An 18,308-nucleotide genomic window follows, 5' to 3' on the forward strand; every position below is an offset into this window, starting at 1 on the left:
CAAACATGCCAGGCCCCTCCTCTTAGAGCTTTGGCACTGGCTGTCCTTTCTCCCTGAAATGTTCCTCCCCAAGATCTTCACAAGGCTCCCTCCCTCCCCTCCTCTAAGTCTGCTTCCAAGTCCCTCCATGAGACACTGAGCACTGTTTAAAATTCCAATTTGCTCCCCTAACACTTTCATTCCCCTCTATCCTGTTTTACCTCTTCACAAATTACCATGTATACATTTTACATACAATATATCTCATTATATTAGTGATTTAGTTAGTGTCTCTCCCATGAACAGAAGCCCTAGAAGACAGAGATCTTTCTTTGTTCCCTGATATATCCTAAGGGCATATACAGTTCCTAAAACAGTGCCTGGCACATAGGAGGATTTCCGGGAATATTTATTAAAGGGAGGAACAAAGGAAGGGTGGAGGGAGGCAGGGAGGGAGAGAGAAAAAAGAAAAACTTTTGCCCTGAAGAAGAAGAGATAATAGGGCAGCAGATAACATCAGGGAGAGAATGTTCTACGAGGAAGGTGTGGACATGTCTCGCTGCTCCGGAAGAGAGCCAGTAGAGGCTGATGACACAGGCGAACGGGCTGAACCAGGTTCTCAAGAATGTGGGAAGAAATGGGATCCGGAGCACAGGCAGTGGGAATGGCACTGGGCTAGTCTAAGGCCAAAAAGAATAAACATTTTATCAAGTCCCCAGCTAGAGTGGACAGGATAAATTAAAAAATGTGCATGGGATTTGTATCGCTATGTAATAGTTGGCTCTTGAGGTTCTGGCCTTCTTTTGGATGGCTGAGCCTGATACTGTTCAACCATCCACCGTCCCGACTCAGTCCCCAACCCCAGGAGAAAATGAAAAAAGGATGGATGCTGATGTACGTGTCAAAACTCATCCTTAGGACCCCTGTTGATATTGCTGTTCTGGTTGCTTGTTTTGGGTTTTTTTTTTGAATTTTGCTTTGTTTTTCACCAAAGTGGGAGATGACATCACTTAATTATACTGGTGGTGGCAGGCTTTGAGGTGTTAGAATGGATAAGGTTGGATATTTTTATTATGGAGAATGGGAGAATATGAGAAATCGCTGCTACAGTAAAAAGTAGAGAAAGCTCATAGGGGATTACAAAGAGTTAAGTCAAGCCAGCATCAACGGTGTGCATTCACGGTTGTTAGAACCTGCCCAGTGCTGCCTTGTGCTACAGCGGCACTCTCAGCAGCCCAAATGGCAGAGGATAACATCGGAGCTGGTGACAAAGGGAGCAAAGATATACGGGGACTGAACGGAATAAAATAGAGCATTCTACGGACTACAGAAGCAGTTATCGAACTTTAGTAGATATGAGAATCATCTGGAAAGGGCCAGATTCTGAAATAATTATTCAGTAGGTCTCAGGTGAAGACTGGAATATATTTTCAACAAGGATCCTAGTAGATTATAATGTAAGAGGGCCATAGACCATTTTTTGAGAAATAATAGATTTGAAATTATATTGAGTTTAAAGAAGTGATACTTTGAGAGGGGGAAAGGAGAGGTACATAGATTGAACAAAAATATTGTAGAGAGGAGGTTACAGTGTGAGATGACTAATTTATTATCCCCAAGGTAGGACCGCCTAGGATGATGAAAGCTTCAGGGTGTAGCCAAGGCAGTGGGTGGCTGAACTGGAGGTGAACGCCACCAGAGATGAGGAGCTCACAGTACCAAAAGCCTAGGTAATCCGCGTGGACCTTGAAGCCATCCCAGCTAATGGCAGTACTTGGCACAGAGGCCAAACTGTGAGCAAAATTCGAAGTCATTAGTAAATGAAGGAAGGAACTATGGGTGGGTAGATAAAGACAAAATATGGAGTCAGGGAGGATGTAACTGGAGAAGGGTTTTTACAGGTGGTGAAGAAGTAAAATTAGTTAAATTAATTGAGTGTTTGTTTGCCAGGCTTTCCATCATTCAGTCTATTTCATTCTCACACACAACTCACATCTTCATATAAAGCAGGTGCTGTTTTTATTCCCCTTTTATGATGAGGAAACTGAAGCACAGAGAGGTTAGGCATAGACCAGCATCTCATAGTTCTATCCAAATGCTAGATTGATCCTCATAAAACACTAGTGGAAGGTGTTTTAATACAGCTCAACTGAAAAAAAAACCCCAACAACCAGATCTCCCAAACATTGTTAGGGATTAACCTATTTGGAAAATCAATGGAAATATTTCTTGAAACTTCATTTGTACTGAAATATTTGCTTTTCACAGTTCGGTGAGTGGCAGTACTAATACCAGCTCCGTACTAGGCCATTTAACAGAAACACTAAAGCCGTTTGCATTTATCAAGACGTCTGTCTGCTCCACGCCTTGATGATTTCTTCAGCAGCATCCAGTGTACTGTCTTTCTGTAAATAAATGAAATAACCATTGTTACACATAAAAATAAATCAAGATGAAGTAAAGGTTTAAATATAAAAAGTATACCAGAGTCAGTTTATCAGGAAGAGTCATGCAGTGATTTGGGAGCCCAGGGCTCCTCAAGGCTTGGTACCTTGAGCCGGACCCAGGGGAGCTCCAGCATGACCTTGGCCTCTGCGCATGACAGAGCCCCAGAGCATTCTTTAAGGGGCGTGCCTTCCCAGACAATGGAGTCACTGGAAGCCTTGCCCGTTTTAAGCCATCACCCCAGCAGGAGCACTGGCAAAGCCAGGAAATGTCATCTGTGGTGACTTCCCTCGCTTTGGTGGCCGAGTACACAGGTCCCAAGCTCTTTAAGGAGCCCAGTAGCAAATCAAACACACCGATTGTTGTAATGCTATATCCCATTGCTATCTGGCTAGAAAAGTGAACGAACCTCACAAGAATTCAACAGTAGAGGAACTAGAGAAGTGAGATGCCAATCACTACCTCATACGGTTTTACAATACTGGCTGCCAGTTCTGGGCACTTTATTGCTACAATCCTGATATAGAAATTTACAACTTTATTGCTACAATCCTGATATAGAAATCTACAACTTTTTTAAATAGATTAAAATCATTTAAAAAATTTCAATTGCAGTTTCCATTCAATACTACTTTGTATTAGTTTCAGGTGTACAGCACAGTGGCTGGACAATCATATACAAAGTATACTCCTTGATGTTGCAGTACCCACCTGGCACCAAACATAGTTACTACAGTATTATTGATGTATTTCCTATACTATACTGTACCGTACATCCCCATGAGTATTTTGTAACTACCAATCTGTACTTCTCAATCCCTTCGCCTTTTTCACCCAGTCCCCCAAACCACCCTCCCCTGTGGCAACCATCCCTCTGTTCTCTATATCTGTGAGTCTGTTTCTGTTTTGTTTGCACACTTTGCTCTTTAGATTCCACATATAAGTGAAATCGTATGGTATTTGTCTTTCTCTGACTTATTTCACTCAGCATAATACTCTCTACGTTCATCCTACTCTCAATATATGATCTCAAGTAAAAAGAACTTCCAAAGTACAAATGCAAAGGCAGACCTCCAAAAGGAAAGCAATCAAATTAATATATAAATGCAGAGACAAATCAAAGAGTACACATTATATTCCCACTCTCAATCTATGAAAGTGTCTTATGGAACTTAACAATCTGTTTTTTTAATTTCCATTTTCTTGGTGTGTTTTGCCATCCTTTCATTTTTAGTCTTTCCAGTCATGTCAACTTTCCCTAGGGACTTCTCAGCGCTGCCCCACCATCTTCCGATGTTAAATGTTGGTGTAAAGGAGGTGAGTCCACATGGGTGCAAGCATCCTGCCCCATGGAGGCCTTGACCTTTTTGTCCAGATGTCAAAGAATCATTTCGTTACCCCTAAAGTCCAATATATTAAACAAGGTATATCTCAGTGTTAATTGTTCTATGATAATTTTTCCTCAGATAAGGCATTTTTTTCCAATTTTTAGATTTGTTTATGTTTTGAAACAAAGCTATAAAATTCTTTCCTCGTTCCATCTGTTCTGCTTTTTTTCAGTGACTACCTGTTTTATTTGTTTGCCACATAACATTTTTCAAATATTTTAAAATTCTTTGTTCTTTTTCACTTCTTTTTGCTCACTCTTTTCTATCCTTAATGTGCTTACAGAAGTAATTAGTGTTCTTTGGGCTGTATCCAATCTCAGTATAAACTACCAATAGCTTTATTTTTTTTCCTTGAATTTTTTTATCTGAGCTCTGACAGCTACCATTTCATTTTCTTATGTTATCTTAGTCTATCTTCCCTGAACTTTTCAAATCTCTGGAGGAGCCAGACTAGCACTAGAAGAGAGCAGAAATTCTCCTACATTCACATGAAATGTAACAAGATTGATGTAGAGTTCTTTTAGGCTTTATTTCTTCTCAACTAAGTTAATTGGCTGCCTCCAATTTAATGTTATCTCTTCCACATTGTCTCAAAACAACTTTTAGCCAAAATAACAAGGATGAATAAGCAAATTTATAGCCCAATCAGAACCTCTTTTTCATCCTGCCTCACATAGGTCCTAGATGGCATGCCTATATGTTTCCACCCCGCCTCTTCCACGATGCCACATGGGTCTGCAGAAGCTCTCCCTGCCAGCGCACTTACTGTCCCTGCTGTTCGAACGAGTATGCAACCTGATGGCTCTGTCTGTAATTTGAAGATGTAGAAACAGGAGCCTTTCTAGGTGTCTTCTCTCTAGCATTACCTTCACTGTTTTTGGCAACTCTTTATCATAATGAGGAATTTGTGAAGTTGTTTTGCATTGTCCTAGTTGTTTTCTAAAAATAATTTCCATGCCCTGGCTGGTGTGGCTCAGTGGACTGAGCGCCAGCCTGTAAACCAAAGGATCGCTGGTTCGATTCCCAGTCAGGGCACATGCCTGGGTTGTAGGCAAGGTCCCCAATAGGGGGCGCATGAGAGGCAATCACACATTGATGTTTCTCTCCCTCTTTTTCTCCCTCCTTTCCCCTCTCTCTAAAAATAAATAAATAAAATATTTAAAAAAATAAAAATAATTTCCATGAAGAGAGAAAAGAAGAGCTGGGTGTTATCATTTTAAAACTGGAAGTCTAATGTTATTTTTTTCCCTCCTATTACTTTTATTTGTATTCATATAATATACCTCTATTTCTAGATCCAGTGTAAGATGAGAATTTTAACAGCCTTACCCTTTCTTTAGTTGACTGCACTCCAGTCAATTAAATGTTGACATTGTTAGGTTATTAACATTTATATTCTATTATGGGTAAGTCCTTCATAGTCCATAGGTTGTTTCTAAAAGTTAGAAACAATGTTTACATCAATCTGACCAGCTTTACAGGTGAATGTGTTAGTATAGAGAGCGTCTTGACGTCAGAATGATTGTTTCAGTAGCAATTACACTAAAAATGGCAATAGTACATTCAGATTTCTTGACAGATCTGATGATAAATTCTTTTAGCTTTCATATATCAGTGATGTATACATCATTTTCAGTTTTAATGGATACTTTCCTAGATATAGAATTCTGGGCTGGTCTATTTTTCATTGCACCATTTTGAAGATGTCATTTCATTGTATTCTAGTCTCTGTTGTTTCCAATAAAAAGTTATCTAACACTCATATCTGCTCCTGTACATGTGAAGTATTGCTTTTCTTTGTCTGCTTTCAAAATCTTATCATTATATTTGATTTTCAGCAGTTTGATTATGGTGTGTCTCAGTGTGGGTTTTTTTTTTTTTTAAATACTGTTGTGGTTCACTAAACTTTTAGATCTATAAGTTGCTTTACACCATATCTGGGAAAATTTTGTCTATAATTTCTTAAAAGATATTTTCTGCTACATTTTCTCTTCTTTTTCTTGGACTCCGATTACATGTACATTGTCACTTGATATTGCCTCGTAGATCTGAGGCTCTGTTCAGTTTTTAAAAATCATTTTTCCCTCTGTTCTTCAGACTGGATAATTTCTATGGATGTATATTCAAGTGGACCCTTTATTCCCGTCACCCTCAGTACTGTGTATGTTAAGCCACATACATTTTCACATCAGTTATCACCTTTCAGTTCTCAAATTTCCACTTGATTTTTTAAAATAGTTTTAATATGCTCACTCATTATGCCTATATTTTCCTTTAACTGCTTGAACCTATTTATAATATCTGTTTTAAAGTCCTTTTCTGATAATTTTGACATTTGAGTCATATGAAATCTGTTTCTATTGACTGCTTTTTTCCTACAATAAAGGTCACAATTTCTTTTTTCAGTCCTTACCCACCGAGGATATTTTTAAAATTGATTTGAGAGGGAGAAAGAGAGAGAGAGAAAGAGAAACACTGACTGATTGCTATCATACACATCTTGACCGGGGATCGACACGACAACCTTTTTGATGTACAGGACAATGCTCCAACCAATTAAGCCACCCAGCCAGTGCGGGTCACAATTTCCTGTATCTTCACATGTCTAGTAATTTTTGATTGCATGCCTGACATTGTATTGTTACAGGGTAAGAGGTCTGATTACGTTGTAAACTCAACTCTTGTTCTGGTAGACAGTTAATATCATGGCAGCAAGACAAAATTTAAAAACTGTTTATGAGCACATCATGTCTAGCAATAGTAATGATGGTAATTTATAAATAAGGAGGAAGAACATTATAAGTGTGTTTTTTAGTAGAACATAAAACTTACCTTAATGAAGCAAAATCGCACAAACTTCTCGAACTGTAATTTGGTCTCTTTGTTACAGAAAGCTGAAACTGGGATGGCTGACAGTTTCTAAAAAGTAAACAGGAAGGTAAAATAAGAAAAGTACTTATACTTTAAACACTAATTTTAGGACCATAAACATTAGAAAAAATGGATACTTCTAAGTATTCACAACAATTCTCCTGCCCTCAGAAATTATGTTAAAATCCTCCCAATAGCCAAATGGACTGTCATGTAACAAAGCAACAGTTCACATTGTTCACAGCATGTCAGCAGCTTTCCTTCATAAATTAACTATAAGACACAGCACAATGTTGTAAGGGCCAATAAACATTACCTTATTTTTCGTCATCCACTTCACAAATTTATAGTCATAAGGCTCATCACTGTTCTTCATATCAGAGAGGTCTGCATCTGAAACAATGAAGATTAGATAACCTATGTATTACATCTGGGGCAATATGTATTTCACTTAAACCTGTCAAAATTCAAAGTTTCCTTGGAAGATATTCAAAAACTCTGCTGGAGTCTCATATTGCACATGGCGGGGTGGGAAGCGAGGTATTACGGATGCACTTATACACCTCTTAGCACTGGAAGAGAGCAGGAAAAGGAAAGAAGAGTGTCGTCTTTCCATCTACAAATAACACAAGACTCTATGATCATTATTAAGGAAAGGGTATCTAAAGAGTATTCATTAGGAACACCTATATGTCCAAAATCTCACCCACAAGGTGAAGTGTCTGTATTGCCATCTATCATTATCCCCAACTCCAAGGTCAGCGTCTAGCACACAAGGAATAAAAAGCATGCTTGTTGAACGAATTAATATTACTCTTTATTTATAAAAGGAAAGTGTCTGTGTAGGTCTTCCAAGTGATATTCTTATTGTTTACCTCTTTCTTCCATATATTATGCTTTAAAAATGTTAAATTTGGGGGAAATCTTCAAATATATATTCCTCTTTTTGTCTCTTGCTCCAATCTTGCTTTAAGGTCTGGACTAGATATTTCTCTGGCATTCAGCTTCAGCAACCTAGATTTCATATTGTTTCAACTTTATTGACATGCACACTTAGATCTTTTTGCATGGCCCAAAGCTACTAAGATTGACGGTTACTGTCATCAATGAAATTTTTGCTTAAAGCAGATATAGACAGTTATTTGTTTCTTTTATTTGCCAAATATTGCTGGGTCTCTTCAAATTAATGGTGTAAAAACCTTGAAGAAAGTTTTACCTATATTTAAAAAAAATCTTACTATGTATTTATTTAATGATTTTTATTTCCAACCTCCCTTGTGCTTTAAGAATGTAAGAATTCCATATGATACTACTAATACTATGCTACCACTTATTGAGCACTTACTATTTGCTAAGCATGTTACATGATTTGCTCATTTATTCGTCCCACAATTCTATGAGGTAGCTATAATCTTCACTTTATAGATGAGGAAGTTAAATTACTATTTCAAGATATTTCACAGTATGTATATGTACGTGTATTTAATTCGGGTTTGGCTCTAACAAAAATGATCACTTTGAAAAGTTAGAGTCTAACCATACATTACGTGAAGACTCCTTGCGACAAGACACAAAAGTAGTGTCTTCCAGGGTAACCCAGGGAAGGCGTGGTTGCAACAGAGTTAGAAAAGGAGGATTTTAACTGACTGTCATTGACACTAGCTGTACTTCTCACTTATTCTTATAAAGCTTAGAAAAGGTGAATTTATTGCTATGGTCCTTAAAAGGAAAGAAGAGAATAAATACAATTCTAAAGATTTTATAGTTATAAGAAAGTTCAAATCTATTTCTTTTGAATACCTGAGTCAGAGATGCTAAAAGAAACTAAGTAAAATATTTACTAAAGGTTTAAGTTTGAAAGATATTATTATATAGCATTAGGGTATTTAAGTAACCTAAGAAGTCAAAATTGGCTGTTGTATTCCCCCTATCTCCTCCATAATTTTGGACCTTATTATCTCACTAAAACAACTGTAACACTCTCCTTATTTGTTATCTTGTCTTCTAATCAAATGTTTCCTCTTTTAGTTCTAGGATGAAACTCACTGGTCTAGGCAGTTGCTGAGTATGGCAGAACAAAGACACGTTCCCTGGTTAGGACGTGGATCTCTGAGTTCAGAGCCCAGCTCTGCTACTTATTAGCTGATTCTCTCAACTTTCTCACCTACCAATGAGGATGTAATGACACTATTATATTTCATAGGGCTTTAGTGAGAATGTAACATTCATAAAGCTCTTAGCATAATACTGACTGTATCATAAATGCCCACAAATATTAATCAGCCACCGCTATGCATTTTAAAGAGAAGTAACTATATACTATGTTCATTAACTTTGAACTTTGTTATTATTTTCAAGCTACCATCAAATGAGTTTGTTGCTTCCCTTTGTCTTTAGCAAATGGAGGGCCAACCTCTAGTACATGGAAGAATTTTTACATTCAAATTAGTCTGAGCAGATGAAAAAGTAAAATGAAATGAACTTGTCTTCATATGTAGAAGAGTCTTAGAGACATTACATTTTCTCCCACAGGTGAAGGAGGATGATAAAAAGGGAATTATCTTCTTTCCATTAATACAAAACATTTTCTAAACCAAATCCTTTTTGTTCTTAGTACAACCACACTATTTCAAGATCTAAGACCTAAACTAGTATTGCTCGCAGGACAGATTGACTAAAGATAAAATGGGAAACTATTTAAGAGCTTAATGCAATACTCCAAGCAAAAGTTGCATCATCGTCCTTTTGATGTTTAATGTCACAATGTGATAAATTCCTTTTAGAATTTACTATCTGGAAAAGTTGGGTTCCAGGGAAGAATTATTCTTATCTAAAAAGCTGTTCGGCTTCCTTTTATTCAACAATTATGTAACTAATTCTAGTTTTCTCTTTGCCTTTGCCAAGTTAATGCTAATTACTATACTAAATGAACCTATGTGACTGAAATATTTGCTTCCTCCCCATCCTATGTAATAATGATTTTCTATTATAAACATTCCTATTTATATATTATTGCATGAAAGACTTTTAATGTGAGTTAGCTCAAATTCTTTTGGAGAGCAGATAAAGTATAAATCGATTTCTTTTAAACAAAATAATTCATGTTGAAAATCTTTTGGATTTCCAATTAAAAAGCAAAAATGCAAGTAATGAAAACTGTGCTATTCCTTTTTATCCTTTCATGAAATAAGCTGCACATTTAGACCCAATGGGAAGAAACCAATTTCCAAACCTCAGAGTATACAACATTGTAAGGGGTTTTACATAAAAACAAAGCTTAGGAGCCTGACAACTACAGCTCTCTGGCAATAAGACAGCAAGAATCTCTGGTCACCATGGCCTCTGCTTCTTTCCCAACAAATGAAGAAATAATAATAATCATTGTTTTATTATAAAATCAAGATTTTCCAGCTTTATAAAATTTGGTATAAACAAAAGGCTTTTGAGTTCAGTGGCATATAGCTTCATTGAAAAAAAAACCTTACAACATTTAAAAGGATTTAGAATGGCTATAATTTCTGTCTGAATACATTATGCTTTTAAATTGACTATTACTAACATTATAGTTTTTTAAGAAAAATAAGTGACATATAAAATGTTAGCATGTTTCTAACTTTAGATTTGTATGGCACGTCAGCTTCGGGGAATATAATGGACCGTTGCTTTTTGGAAACAAAATCATTTGGAATCTAGCTGTGTGACTTCAGGCAAGTTATTTAAAACTTTCTAAGTCTTCATGTTTTTAAAAATGGAGCTAATAATGCCTTCTTCAAAAGGGTGTTTGAAAGTGATAGGCATGTAGTAGACCCTCAATAAATATGATTTTCCTTCTCTAGTTCACTTCAGTGTATTCCAAAGTGGCAGATAATCCCAGATGGCATTGACTGTCTAGAAATCTTATTTTTCTCCAGTAAAAAGAAAACTAAAATTTTACTCAAAGGGACACGGGGCACCTATATTATTTCATGAAGCTGGGTAGTAAGTCACACACTAGAACAAGACGACGGCAAGGTCTATGGTTAGTAGAACACCTAAAACAACTCGCTCCATAACTGTGGAACAGCACTCACAATTCGGGTCAAGGACTGGAAAGTCCAGATGACTGTAGGAAAACACTGACATTGTGAAAATCCATTGTTTCATAGATAAAATGCTGATATGGCTTCGACACCATTTTTTCTCCACAATTCTGACAGAACTTCACACATTAAGTTTCCATGTATTTGAAATAATAAAAGCCTTTACAAACCTAGCGAAGACACATCAGCAATGATGAAGTAGCCCCCTTCAGGGACTATGGGTTTCAGGCCAACACTTTCCAGTAAATGTACCATCCGATCTCTTTTTACTTCTAACTCCTTTGGCAACGAATTAAAGTAACACTCTGGCTCACCCATGCGCTTGATTTCAATCCAAAATGCTTGAGCCAAGGCTTCCTGTATTTTAAGATTAAAAAACGTGAAAAGGAAATATGGAAATGTTATTTATTACTGAGTTTATTGGTATAATAAACAAACACCGGGTAACAGTATTATTGGCAAAACAGTCATTCAGGGAATTACAGTTGAATTCCTATGAACCTAGGTTAAACCCTACAGATTAATGGAGGAATCAGTTGCAAGTCAAAGATTAAATGCAATGTGAAGAACTGAGAATAAGCCATGAAAATTCAAATTGAAAACGAGGTATTATGTACAGATGACACACTTGGAAGTGAAACGACGTCATGTTATTTTGCACTGAGGTGAGCTGTGGAATGACTGTGAGACCTAAGACTAAAAGACGACAAGAGAAATGAGGAACTGGCCAGCCTTTCCCATTGCCCTGGAGGACGTAGTGGAAATGAAAACCGACCCTTTGTGTCACTGCTGACAGGTGTGCAAACCCCTGTTCTAATCATTTATGTTCCAGGAAGAGGGCCTAAGTGCCATAGGTATTAGAAATAAGTTTCTGGGGCACGCAAGTGACTTCTCTATCTTTCTTCAGGAAAGTTGGAAGACAAGGGTGAAGTTGGGCCAGAGAAAAGCCAGAGTTATTAGGCAGGTGTCCGAGAGAGCAATAGGTCACGAACAGGCAAACATGTTTAAATCAGGGCACACAAAAAGAACACGGACCTACCCAAGCAGGAGCACGGAAGCGTGGTGGGCAAGTGTCAGCTGGCACAACTTAGAAATACTGGTTCTCAGAGCAACCAGGAGATCCAAGCAACCAACCGAGAACTTGGGATAGTTAGGAGATCGAAAAGCAGAGCAAAGTGGCCAAATTTTAAGGAGATTAATCACAATCAAGAGATCTCAAGAAGTAGAGGATACATTCAATTACCTAGTAAATGAACTGAGTATGTTAAAGCCAGCACTGTGATAAATGCTGGCGCTGTAATGATAACATAAACGTGGTCTTCGCCTTCACGAAGCCTCCGATTAGTGTGTATTGGTGAGGGCAGGGGGAGGGATGAGGCAGAAAACAACCACATGAACAAAGCAGGATGTAATTTGTTTCTCTGGAAGAATGAGAGAGGTCTGGTGTGGCTGCAGGTGGGCAGCAGGAAAGAGCATGGAGGAACACAACACCGAGAGACAGGGAAGGGCTAAGTCGGAGAAGACTGCATGCTGAGAGTTCGGCAGGAAAAAACGGGTTAACAGCAGTCACTCTCTGGTACTAAAAAGAAACCTTGGCTAAATAAGCATAGGTTGTTTCAGCCTAGGAATCTGTGGTTCCGCTGGAAACTCGGGCCAGTTTCCAAACATGGTTGTCTGAAGGCATGAAAAAAAAAACAGGCCACTTAGCTGCAATGGAGAGTAAGATGGTTCTCAAAAAGGTGTTCCCGGTTCTCAGCCGAATCTTTCTTTTCCTTAGTAACGTATATGCCCTACAGCAAGCGATACTACCCTAGAAAATTCAAAGCCCAGGAGACACAAACATATGTCCTCACTGTAGAACTGTGCTAGGCTCTTCTCTTTTTCTCATAACCCACATGTAATCCATCAGCACCCACCTTCAAAATATATTCAGAACCCAGTCACTTTTCACCACTTCTACCATCCCCATACTGGTTCAGTCCATCGCTCTCTCTCTGCTGCATCACTTCAACATTCTTCTCACTCAACCCAGCAGCCGGAGTCCCTTTGACAACACAACCTAGAACATGTCACTCCTGGGCTCTGAACTCCAGTGGCTTCCTACCTCACTCTGCCTTCACCCAGACAAACACGCCCCGTCTTCCTCCGGCCTCCAGCTGCCTCTCTGACTGACTTCCTCCTGCTCCTCTCCCCCGTCATCCTGTTGCAGCCGCAGCGCTTTTCACCGATGTGCACAACCAGGCTGCCCTCCCCCGGGCCTTCGCGCTTACACTTAACGGGGCATGTTTCCTCCTTAGCACTTTATATCTTCCCTCTTCGCTTATTTTTCTCCATTGCATCTATCAACATCTGAAATATTATATTATTAAAATATTTATTTGTTTATTATCTGTGCCTCCCCATTGTGCTATGAGGTCCATGAGGGCAGGAATCTTTATCTGCTTGTCTTCCATACTCAGGGAATATTGGCTGAATAAGAGAATGGATTTATTTTCAGAGGATAAAATGAGTTTAATACTATTTAATAAAAGCAACTGTCAGAACTAGCCCTTTATTGTGGTATTACTTTAGACTGACTACATATTTCATTCTCTGGCCTTTTAACTGCTTTCAGAAAAATAAATTTTTTCAGTGTTCTGATTATTCATAGAGTGACAGTATTGTATAAATATTTTTAAAAAGAGAAATATAGAAAAATACACATTAAAAATTCTTTCACCCACCCCTGTCCCTATCCATTAAGTTCACCTGTTCCCCTTACTCCTACAAATAGCCACTTTTACTAGTTTCATTTTGGATCCTTCCAAGGATCCTTTAAGAACATATAAGCAAATAGTTTTCCCCTTTCTTATACAGCATGTAGCATAAATATACACCATTCCGTATCTTGCTTTTGTACTTTACATTATATTCTGGAAATTTTTTCATATCAGTAATTGTAGAGCTTCCTCACTATTCCCCTTTCTCTACTTTTAATTTTTAAACAGCCACGGTATTAGAATAACGGCCCCTAGAGATGCCCACGTCTTAATACCCAGACCACCCTGTCAATGCGTTACCTTGTCTGGTAAAGCAAACTGTGTAAACAGGGTTTAAGTTAAGGATCTGGAGATGGGGAGATCATTTCGGAATATCTGGGGCCTAATGCGACGACAAGGATTCTTCGAAGGGAAAGCGGGGGCAGGAGGGTGTGCGCCGACACAAGCAGGGGCCGCAGGCAGCCCCCGGAAGCTGGGCAAGCCCAGCACCGGATCCACCTTGGAGCATCCAGAAGGGCCGCGGCAATGCTGGCACCTGCTTTCAGCCCTGCCAAACACCTTCCAACTAACTGCTGAGCCCTGCAACTGTAAGATACAAAATTTGTGTTGTTTTAAGCCATTAAGTTTGCGGTAATGTGTTACAGAGAAACAGGACGCTGATACAGTCCTACACTATTTAAATGTTTACATAGATCATGGTTTACTTAAACCAACTGCCTGGTGATGGCAAATAACTTTCCCTTCTCTCCTGCAATAAATGGCCGTCCACACAGGGCTTACCCACGTACAGATGGTAGTTACAGAGCAAATTCCCAGGAGAGAGTGCTGCTTCTCAGGACGCGACATCACTCATTTGGCTTGGTGCTGCCACTGTGCTCTGGAGACTACGGTACTTTGTAACCCCGCCAGCAAAGCAGGAGTGTTCCGAGTTAAACCTGATGTATTTTTTTTTTTTTTACTTTTTAAAAAATATTTATTGATTATGCTATTACAGTTGTCCCATTCCCCCCCCACTCCACTCCATCCTGCCCACCCCCTCCCTCCCACATTCCCCCCCTATAGTTCATGTCCATGGGTCATACTTGTAAGTTCTTTGGCTTCTACATTTCCTACACTATTCTTACCCTCCCCCTGTCTATTTTCCTCCTATCATTTATGCTACTTATTCTCTGTACCTTTCCCCCCCTCTCCCCCTCCCAATCCCCTATTGATAACCCTCCATGTGATCTCCATCTCTATGGTTCTGTTCCTGTTCTAGTTGTTTGCCTAGTTTGCTCTTGTTTTTGTTTTAGGTGTGGTTGTTAATAACTGTGAGTTTGCTGTCATTTTTACTGTTCCTATTTTTTATCTTCTTTTTCTTAGGTAAATCCCTTTAACATTTCATATAATAAGGGCTTGGTGATGATGAACTTCTTTAACTTGACCTTATCTGAGAAGCACTTTATCTTCCCTTCCATTCTAAATGATAGCTTTGCTGGATACAGTAATCTTGGATGTAGGCCCTTGCCTTTCATGACTTGGAATACTTCTTTCCAGCCCCTTCTTGCCTGTAAGGTCTCTTTGGAGCAATCAGCTGACAGTCTTATGGGAAGTCCTTTGTAGGTAACTGTCTCCTTTTCTCTTGCTGCTTCTAAGATTCTCTCCTTCTGTTTCATCTTAGGTAATGTAATTATGATGTGCCTTGGTGTGTTCCTCCTTGGGTCTAGCTTCTTTGGGACTCTCTGAGCTTCCTGGACTTCTATTTCCTTTGTCAGATGAGGGAAGTTCTCCTTCATTATTTGTTCAAATAAGTTTTCAATTTGTTGCTCTCCCTGTTCTCCTTCTGGTACCCCTATGATGAGGATGTTGGAACATTTCAAGATGTCCTGGAGGTTCCTTAGCCTCTCCTCATTTTTCCGAGTTCTTGTTTCTTCATTCTTTTCTGGTTGGATGTTTCTTTCTTCCTTCTGGTCCACTCCGTTGATTTGAGTCCCAGTTTCCTTCGCATCACTATTGGTTCCCTGTACATTTTCCTTTGTTTCTCTTAGCATAGGCTTCATTTTTTCATCTGGTTTTCGAACAGATTCAATCAATTCTGTGAGCATCTTGATAACCAGTGTTTTGAACTATGCATCCGATAGGTTGGCTATCTCTTCCTCACTTAGTTGTATTTTTTCTGGAGCTTTGAAGTGTTCTGTCATTTGGGCCATTTTTTTTTTTTTTGGTCTTGGTGCATCTGTTACTTTAAGGGGCGGAGCCTTAGGTGTTCCCCGGGGCAGGGTGACGCTGGTCACTGTGCTGTGATGCTGTATGTGGGGGAGGAGCCGAGAGGGAGCAGTGGCGCCCGCTTCACTCTCCTCCAGATTTCAATCTTTCATTCTGCTACCCACAATCAAACTGGGCCACTCTGGTGCTGGTTCCCGAGTGGGTGGGCTTGTGCACGCCCTAGGCCCCTGTGGGTCTCTCCAACAACCTCTCCTGTGAGGCTGGGAGTCTCTCCTGCTGCCGCTCCAACCCCCGCGGGCGTTTTCAATCAGAGGTTTGAGGCTTTATTTCCCCGCCTGGAGCCCTGGGTTGCTCGGTCTGCTTTGCTCCCCACCGTTTGTCCAGTTTATCTGTGCGCGAATGTGGGGATGCAGGGTCTGCTATTGGTCAGACTGCCTGCCCCGTTTGTCCCACACTCCACCAGTCTCAGTCCCGCCACAGCCACGCGAGTCCTCTCCTCCCCGGTGCCCGTCTCCGCCCTTCCTACCGGTCTGGATGAATGTTTATTTTTTATTTCCTTGGTGTCGGACTTCCTTGCCGTTCGATTTTCTGTCAGTTCTGGTTGTGTGAGGAGGCGCAGTGTGTCTACCTACGCCGCCATCTTGGTTCTCCCCAAACCTGATGTATTAATATTTTAAAAAACCCAACAAACTATTCTTAATACCAATGACTATGTGTCTGCTCCTAAATTCCCAAATTATACTAGAGGCCCTACTCAACGACGGGGTGAAGGAAAGAACCAAGGCAACTCAAACGCACAATATAAACATAACATATTCACCGGAAGACCACGCCCCAACCCCAAGTCACTGTAACACCTACCTGTAAAGGAGTTGCACAGGCATAAATGCTGTTTTGTTGAACTGTCTGTAAATGTTTTATTAAGTGATTAGGACCAATGGACCAGCCAAGCTGAAGAAGAAAAAGATAAAAGCAAATTTCAATCTAATCGTATGTACCAAATCTGTTAGAGTATGTAAGCTTAATGCAATTATTAAATATATTCAATTCTAAAGTGTTCACATTATGAAAGGAGTTCAGTTTTAGAATTATTTCAACACTTCTTTTTCTGTAAAAGTTGCTAATTGGAGTCACTAAACTCTGCTCCCAGAAGGTAACCAGTACCTGCAATCATTATCTTCTTCTCTGTTAGTTCGCTGTTTCTGATGCTCTGAAGCTCTGAGAAATGGCAGCAAAGCTTGTTTGAATTACCTCTAGATTAAAGTAACTCTGCATGAGGGCCTGAGGGATCTCCCATTATGGCTCTGCAGGCATCATTTTTGATAATCCCCGCTTCTCAGCCATGGTTAGAAGGCGAGATGTGAAGATAATCGAGTTTTCAACTAGATAAATCATGGGCCAGAGCGCACTGGTTATATGCAAGGACTTAGACGCCAGCCTGTGTTCCCTGCCTTGAACTTAGCAGCAGTGTGACCTGAGGCAAGTTCCCTAAATTCTCTGTCTTTTAGTTTTACTGTCTGGAAAATGAAGATGACATATTCTACCCACCTCCTAGTGTGGTTATGAGGATGCAAGGAACCGGCCCAGGTACAGCACTAAACCTGGCACACAGTGTAAGTGCCAAACACTGCTTTTATTATTTGTTCTCCTTTTATACTAATGGGCAGCAATCTGAACATTCTTTGCAAAAAAGGTGTTATTAGTTGGTTACTTATAAAATGAAAAATTTTATAAGTAAAATTTTCTTACTTTAAAAGGAATGATTAATTCTCAGTGAAAATAAAGGCCAACATGAAAGTGGAATGAGTAAATAATAAGCAAATGACCGGTAAGTATAAACTAAATATATGTGCATTTAAATAAAAAAACTCTACAAGAAATAAGTTACACGCATGTTTTTAAGCAATTAAATTATTCTCTTACCTTCCAGCCAGTCACATTGAAAGTCTTCCCAGCACTTCCCACGGTTATTGTTCTCTCCCACATACCTGGCAAAGTGGCTGAACAGCCAAAAAAAAAAAAGTTAAATAATTGCTTTCAATCAATCTACATTTGGTATAATCTAAAAACATAAATGTATCATAGTGTAATCAGTAACGTCATTTCAATAGGTTTTTAAAATAAGATTTTATTTATTTTCAGAGAGACAGGAAGGGAGGGACAAATAGAGGGAGAGAAACATCAGTTGGTTGCCTCTCGCATGCCCCTACCTGGGGACCTGGCCCACAACTCAGGCATGTGCCCCAACTGGGAATGGAACCAGAGACTCAGGCTGGCACTCAATCCACTGAGCCACACCACGCAGGGCTTCAATAGGTTTTTAAAAAGATAATGTTACTTTAACTCAAGCATAGTTGAAAATGCTGCAATATTTGTAAACACTGTAATACTCCCCCCCAAATAATAGGTAATGTATTGAATAATGTTAAGTAGCAACATTATTTCCAGGGGCAGGAGTGGCAGAGGTGCCAGTAGGCAGTGCTCCGGGTGGGCAGTGCTCAGTGTGGTGGCACCCAGCGCTCAGTGCTAGTAGTGGCTGGGTGGTCAAGGCAAGCATTCTGTGGCATGTTTTGTTGTGATTC

At 39.4% G+C, this 18,308-nt stretch overlaps 1 protein-coding gene across 4 annotated transcripts in view; it reads right to left on the reverse strand.

Annotated features, from left to right (window-relative positions):
- Positions 1–1,979: 1,979 nt before the first annotated feature.
- The window catches only part of KYAT3 (kynurenine aminotransferase 3), a 53,359-nt gene continuing 37,030 nt past the window's right edge, over positions 1,980–18,308 (reverse strand). For all 4 annotated transcript variants that reach the window (XM_053920294.1, XM_053920293.1, XM_053920297.1 and 1 more), the window contains exons 8-13: positions 17,650–17,726; positions 16,588–16,677; positions 10,933–11,119; positions 7,000–7,076; positions 6,645–6,731; positions 1,980–2,384 (exon numbers count right to left, since the gene is read on the reverse strand). In XM_053920294.1, coding sequence (XP_053776269.1) covers positions 2,322–2,384; positions 6,645–6,731; positions 7,000–7,076; positions 10,933–11,119; positions 16,588–16,677; positions 17,650–17,726 — 581 coding nt within the window. In that variant the 3' untranslated portion in view covers positions 1,980–2,321. The remainder of the gene's footprint in view (positions 2,385–6,644; positions 6,732–6,999; positions 7,077–10,932; positions 11,120–16,587; positions 16,678–17,649; positions 17,727–18,308) is intronic.

The sequence above is a fragment of the Desmodus rotundus genome, chromosome 3, assembly GCF_022682495.2.
Source record: "Desmodus rotundus isolate HL8 chromosome 3, HLdesRot8A.1, whole genome shotgun sequence".
Lineage (NCBI taxonomy): Eukaryota > Metazoa > Chordata > Mammalia > Chiroptera > Phyllostomidae > Desmodus > Desmodus rotundus.